Source organism: Triticum aestivum, chromosome 7B (genome assembly GCF_018294505.1).
Source record: "Triticum aestivum cultivar Chinese Spring chromosome 7B, IWGSC CS RefSeq v2.1, whole genome shotgun sequence".
Classification (NCBI taxonomy): domain Eukaryota; kingdom Viridiplantae; phylum Streptophyta; class Magnoliopsida; order Poales; family Poaceae; genus Triticum; species Triticum aestivum.
In genome coordinates, this window is record NC_057813.1 from 735,155,839 (window position 1) to 735,163,108 (window position 7,270).

At 51.3% G+C, this 7,270-nt stretch overlaps 1 protein-coding gene across 1 annotated transcript; it reads right to left on the reverse strand.

Moving 5' to 3' along the window:
- Positions 1–228: 228 nt before the first annotated feature.
- LOC123161773 (GDSL esterase/lipase At5g55050) lies at positions 229–2,328 on the reverse strand. The gene is made up of 4 exons (XM_044579585.1): positions 1,985–2,328; positions 1,418–1,548; positions 841–1,306; positions 229–731 (listed from the first exon to the last, which is right to left on the reverse strand). Exons 1-4 carry the CDS (start codon positions 2,250–2,252, stop codon positions 457–459), a joined length of 1,140 nt encoding a protein of 379 aa, XP_044435520.1. The 5' UTR covers positions 2,253–2,328; the 3' UTR covers positions 229–456.
- Between the last annotated feature and the right edge of the window lie 4,942 nt (positions 2,329–7,270).

Sequence of the window (7,270 nt, forward strand, 5' to 3'; positions counted from 1 at the left end):
CGCGGTACCATGCACTGCATGCATAATTGCATGTGATCGGATGGACCTCACAATTGACCACAAGGAAGACTCACATCTATGTATTGTTTCTCTTTTCCTTTTTCTATGATCTCAAGATCGATCACATATTTATGCAGCTGATAATTAAGCATGTATGCAAATTTTGTAGATCGTGTCAGATGTAGAATTATCGATGCATCATGCATTGCACACCACACGCGGGCCGGATAGGACAAGATTTATTTACTTAACCACTTTATTAGTTCCACATACTAATAATTGAAGCACAAAACTCAACACAAGATGGAGCTAGCAGCACGTACGCATGGAATAATTAACGGGAAAATCATCCTCTTATTGAGTGCTAGCTCCTAGCTAGCTAGTTAGCAGCTGCTGCAAATTTTAAATCATCATTATTTCGAATTAGGCAAGCATGCCGACGACGAACGTCGCCGTTTACTGGCTGTCGACCACCATCTTGATCGCGGGAGATACGTTCTGGCCCGTGACCAGCGTGCCGAAGTTGACGGGCTCGCCGTACTTGGGGCCGTTGCCGTAGAAGAGGGCGACGACACCGCGCTGGATGGTGGCGTGAGTGGGGTGGAGCATGTCCCAGAACATGTAGTCATCGTGCTCCGTGGCGGGGCACGCCGTCGTGCCCTGGTGGCTGCACATTACCTCCGCGTTGAGCTTCCCGGACCCGCAGCACGCCGTCTTCACGTGCCTCAGCCCTGGCCATGTATGCAAACAGTCCACATGAATTAGTTCATGCACGTACGTACAAGAATCTTGCTGCGTGCGTACAATCGAATAAAATGGTTAGCGTATCTGCGTGCGTACCGGCTACGAGCGAGTTGTCCATCATGTCGTTGAGGATGTTGTAGTTGGCGGCGATGGAGTACTTGAGCTCCTTCATGGTAGTCGCGGAAGCCTCGGCGAGCTTAGCCCTTAGGAGGCCATTGAATGCTTGCGCCAGGGAGTTGGCCTGCTCGTTGCACTCGCCGTTGGGCATGCTGACCCTCTGCCCCGGCGTGCACCCGATCGGCGGCACATCGAGGATCCCCACCATTCGCGCTCCCATGTTGTAGAGCGCCTGGATGTGCTCGATGTAGGTGGTGACCATCTTGACGACATAGGCCTGGGGGCTGGCCGTGGAGGGGTCGAAGGCCGAGAAGTCGTTTCCGCCACCGCTGAGGAGGAAGAGGGACCGCGCCAGGTGCTCCTCCTTGCTTGGGTAGCAAATCATGTTGTCCGCCGCCTTCTTGAAGTACTCGACTTGTGTGCGCATCGTGAGCGTCCCTTTTCCCTGCAAAAGATCGATGTGTTATGCATATAATTAACCAGCAAATATATGTACTTACATAATATTATGCTCCTGAGTGGCTTTGTAGTCACAAGCTTGAAGTTGTTTGTGTACCGTGGTGTCGAGGATGCCGGATCCACCGGAAGCGTAGTTGGCGCCAATCTTGCAGAGGCCGAGTAAAATCTTGTCGTGCGGCAGCATGGAGAGGTATGGCTTGGGGCTCATCTCGAACCCCACACGTTGTGCTGCACGTACAACATATATATGAAACACATGTATAAGAAACTTGGTTACCTAGCTGCTTATTTAATTCGTTTGTTATTGTGCATGATCCAAGCTGTGGGTTTGCATTGTTAATTTGCCGCACACGTTTGTCCGTCCACTTCATAAACATGTCGTTCATATCTCGATCTTGACATATGATTTGAGTTTGATCTTCAAATTAAGCTCTTGCTTTTATTATATATCCACGACTTTTCAGTCAGAAATTAACTAATTTAGTGGTTATAACAGTCATGCATGTCCATCCCGTTCGAGGTTAAAATGCACGTCCGGTGCACACATGTATAATGTTAAGCTTGCTGCCTTTCCCATACGTTTGCGGATAATGTTAATTAGCAATAATAATTAAGCATACATGCACGTAGTGGGCGCATGGAGTGCTATCAGGGGTACACTTACAGATGACGTCGGCAAGGTTGTAGCCATTGGTGAAGCGGCCGGTGGGCTTGCCGGGGAGGTCCATGCCGTAGGGCCGGTTCGCCCTGGGCGCCGGCGCCGGCAGGTAGTCGTTGTTGCCCACGTCCACCAGCGAGTCGCCGAACACGTACACCGCGTTCACCAGCCGCCCTACGTTCTTGCCGCCAGCCACCACCGTCGAGGCGCACACGGCGCCGACGAGGCAGAGACCGACGACGAGGAAGCAGACCAGAGCAATGCTCCTCGCCATGGCCGAAACTGCTATGGCTCTCACTCTAGCTAGTTCGTGCGTGATGTGGTAGCAATAGGCAAAGCTAGATAGGTTTTGGTGTGAGGATGCCGGTGTCCCATGGGCCGGTATTTAAAGGGCCGGGTCGATCGACGGAGCCGTGTAACACGCGCGCGATCAATCGTCCGAGTCAGACCGGTAGACGGACGGACGCTTACCGTCGGTGCATGCGTCCATGCGATGCGATGCGTTGCACAGAGACGACAGCGACCTACCTTGTCCTCGCGCGGGCTGCGCCTATCGCGACGTACGGGGATGCATGCTCTAGCTGGAGAGCGTGATGCATGCGGGAGAAAGTGATCGGTTGCTAGGCATGCGTATGGGCACGCAGTGGACCGCGGTGTCCACCTCTGGCCCTACTGTGGGTGTATGGACGCACTATTTTATCGAAACAAGATTTCGCCCAGCTTTATAAATATAGGACAAATATTCATACCGATCTAAAGTGATGAAAAAATCCTCTTACAAGTAGGTTAAGAAAAAGAACATTCAAAATAGTAGCGAAAACACCACTTACTCAAAGTCGAGCAAGATTAATTACAGAAGTCACCACACTTAAACAGAAGCAACTCAGACTATCAAGCAAGAACGGAACCACGCCGCCTTGAGAAACCAACGGGCACCATTCCACCGAACACACCCAACATCCGAAGTGGGAAATGGACCTAGATAATTCAGCCCCCATACATCAAAAGGTTCACAAACTAAGTTGTATTTTACAAACATTTCTTGTTTGCTACCTGCATTACCTGTGCATTGACGAACATCACAATTTTTGCCATACTTGTGCGCGTCTTTAAGTAGAGTCGGCCAATAGAAACCGAATTGAATTACCTTTGCTAAGGTGCGATCGCCTGCATGATGTACCACATACGTACTGCTATGACAATCATAGAGAATGGTGTTCACCTCATGATCGGCTACGCATCGTCGAATCATACATCTGGACCATGCATGTCGATAAGAATGGGTCATCCCAAAAATAATATTTTAAGTCGCTAAAGAATTTCTTCCTCTGAATATAGTTTATATCTGTCGTGGTTCTAAATATGACAGTAGAATGGAGGGTAGGTATGGAGAGGCAAGATTCTAGCTATGGAGTAGTTGTATGCGCAAGGGATTTACGAGTTCAGGCCCTTCTCGGAGGAAGTAATAGCCCTACGTCTCGGAGCCCAGAAGCGGTCGACTGGATTATATGTGTATGTGTTACAGGGGTGCGAACCCTTCTACCTGTGGAGGGGGGTGGCTTATATAGAGTGCGCCAGGACCCCAGCCAGCCCACGTAGGAGAGGGTTTAAGGTGCGTTAAGTCCAGGCGTTACTGGTAACGCCTTACATAAAGTATCATTATGACCATAAAGGCTATTTAACTACAGACCGTTTGGACACCGAGTGGCTCTTGGACTCCTGGTGGTCGAGTGGGTCTTCATAGTCGAGTGTCTTTGAATCTATTGAGTGGAAACCTACCAGGTCGACTGGAAGGCTGCTTCTCTTGTGAGTCTCCTTGTGGAGGGTACCTTTGGGCAGGTCTATGACCCTACCCCAGGTATATGACTTCATCATTAGCCCCCGAATGGATCGAGGTTTGAGTGAGGAAGGAGTTGATGATCTTTCTGACCTGTTCTTCGTGTTGTGAGTGCGTCTTACTCTGGATCAACGACCTTTTAGGGACGGCATCAACTTCTCTTTCAGTCGCCTTGATCCATTCTTCACGTTTGTCGAGTGAACTCCGTGAACCTGAGGATTTCCGAGCGATGGATCGGAGGAAATCAGTTATCTGATGAGTTGCTCTGCGGTTAGCGGATTTCGCGGGATCCGAATTTTGGGAAGCGTGCGAAGCAAAGAAAACCGCGGCACTCGGATGGGATAAGACGATGACGCCTCGATCTTCGCGCCGCCTTTTTCGCCACGTATCATGCGCGCGCCTGTTGTGGGATTGTGACGGGATTGCCTGGGCCTATCGGTCAGCCACTCGGAAGCGGTCCCATATAAAGCGTTGGATAGGCATTTTGAACAGTACGACCTCAGACTTCTCCTCTCTCCGCCTCCAAATCTTCTCGCCGCGCTCTTCGTCTGTCCAGCGCCGAAGCTCGGAACTTGCCTCGCCGGCGATCATGGTGAAGGAGAAGACCGCAGCCCTGGAACGGGTGAAGAAGGCGGCGGCGAAGGCCAAGGGAAGAGCGCCCAACCGGGGCGGCTCCTCTTCGCGGTCCAAGCTGCCGCAGGGCTGGGTCCAAGGAGACTGGATCCGCTCGACCATCACCGAGAAGGATCTCGCCGATCTGGCCAATGAAGGACTGATCCCCCATGGGTCGGCGAGGCTTCCGGGCACGAAGTGGCAACCGCAGCCTGAAGAGGGTGAGTGTGTCCTCCTGGCCACCCACGTAGACCGGGGGTTTTCTCTGCCGCCAAATCCTTTTTTCTGGGGGGTTTTGAACTTTTTTGGAGCGCAACTCCACCATTTTACTCCGAACTCCATTGTCTATCTTGCTGCTTTCATTTCGCTATGCGAGAATTTCTTGGGTTGTCGACCGCACTGGGGTCTCTTCAAGCACATATTCACCTGTCGCTCTCAGACGGTGAAGAAAATGAGCCCGAATGACGAGAGGACCCAAGTAATCCAGATGTGTGGGGGACTCGGGGTCCAGATGAGGGGGAAGAGCGCCTTTCCAGCTATGACTCTCCCCGACTCGGTTAGAGGGTGGCAGTCGACCTGGTTTTACTGCCAAGACCAGCCGACGCCAGGGCAGTCGACTGGTCTCCCTCCTTTCTCCATGAGTCGAGTGAACAAGCCATCTTCCCTGAAGGTGTTACCAGAGGAGAGGGCCCAAGTAAAGTTGCTGATGGAGCGTGTAGTCCAGCTTATTCGCGATGGGGTGACCGGCATGGATCTCCTGGAGGTTTTTCTCCGACGGTGTATTCAGCCACTTCAATACCGAGGTCATCCGATGTGGATGTACTCTGGTACGGATGATACCACTCGGGTCCATCTAGAGGAGGTCGATGACGCCACGCTGGAGAAGTGGATGACTGCCATCACAGGAAACAAAGACAACCCTCGCGGAGCTAGGAGGATTCCACCACTCGACCAGAGTTACCAACTAGACCAGATATAACCACTTATCTCCGACTGTGATTCTGCTGCATTCATTCTGTTTTGATGCCAATTCGTCGACTGACTTTCACCTTGTTTCGTTGTCTTCTAGGTCACCACTGAGATGTACTCGATGCCCAATGGGGCGCAGGAAACAGTCGAAGAAGAAGAAGGAAGTGGAGGTGAAAGTCCGGCGGAATGGGAGTCCAATGGCGAGGAGGATGAGGAGGATGATAGCTCTGACGAGGAGGAGGAGGAGGAGGAAGAGGAGGTAGACGTCGATCCTCCTCGCTCGGAGGGAAGGTCCAAGCTGACGCATGACCCGGTGGCCGGGCGTGGTAAAGCTGTTGTGCCCACCGGGCAGTCGACGAAGCGGCCTAGGACAACCTCTCCCGCGCCGACTGAGAAACCGCCGAAGCAACCTCGAGCGACGTTGTCAAAGCCGGCGAAGGCCCTGCCCAAGATGCGAATGGTCATCCCCACCATCTCCGGGTAACCAACAGAACCTTGTGTTTCCTTTTTCAACATAAGTGAACTTTTTGTCGACTTGATGACTGATCAGCCGATTCTTGAAATCTACAGCGCCACTACCTCTGAGACTTCAGCCAAGCACGAAGATCAGGAAATGGAAGATGTGGCCACCGCCAACCTTGGTAAGATCCCTGAGGTTTCGCTTTTAGTCGACTGGAGCTTTTAGTCGATTGGACTTCCATGTTTACTTCTGAATCCTTCTTGTAGTTCCGCCTCACGTCATTGATCTCCCCAATGATGACGAGGAAGCGCCATTGAGGAAGAGGAAGAACAAGAAAGTGCCTGCTGGCAAGGCTGCTCAAGTCGCGGCGATTCCTGTGACGCTGATTTCTGAGGGAGGCAACCCCACTCGGACTTCTGTGTCTTTCGATGTACCGCTGACAAGTACCCGACCCACTTCGTCGACTGTTGATCCACCATCTCTCTTTGCTACACACCACGTCCCGGAAGACCAAGTAAGTGCTGCTAAGGAGGCCATACACCAGGCGGAGATCATGATGGAGCAGGTGAAAGCGGTTCGAGAGGCTAGTCAGGCGGCCTATGATGCTAGTTCCGCTCTCCGGAGCAATGTCCAAGTAAGTCAGTCGTTGCTTGCTTTGTTAGGATATGCTACCTGAAACTGCTTCCTTCTGGAGATTTCCATATCTGTACACCCACTGGGTGTGTATGTCGATTGAACTTTTGTGGGGGCACGCTGAGTGCACCCACTGGGTGTAGTCCCCGAGACTATGGTCGACTGCGTGCAGTTGGCTATAGTCTTTATGCTGTGATCTTCCTCACTCGACCTGGACGGACCAAGTCGAATGGAACCGAAAAAATGGTGGGGGCACGCTAAGTGCACCCACTGGGTGTAGTCCCCGAGACTATGGTCGACTGCGTGCAGTCGACTATAGTCTAAAGAGTTGTATATATATATATATACATTTTTTACTGCGGCTGACCGCTGACAATTAGCCATGGTTTTAGAATCATAACTTTTTGCCTCTTCTGGTCGACTGATCGAACCAAATCGGTAAACCAGTGGGGGCACGCTGAGTGCACCCACTGGGTGTAGTCCCCGAGACTACTGTCGAATGCTTTGATTCGACTGTAGTCTTAGAAATGCTACTATTTTTCCTTAATCACTCGGAAGTGATCTGTCTTTGATGTCTTTCGTTGGTTGACTCTTTGCAGAAATCTTGCGAGCTTGTGGCTCGCTATACTGAGTTAGAGAACAAGCAGATCCAGCTCAACCTCGATTTGAAGCTTGCTCAGGAGAATTTGCAGAAGGCAAAGGATGAAGCCAAAGGTATGGCTGGTGAGAATTTTTGACAACTGCCTTTGTTTTTCTGCTCATTCTCAACTCTGTTCTCATC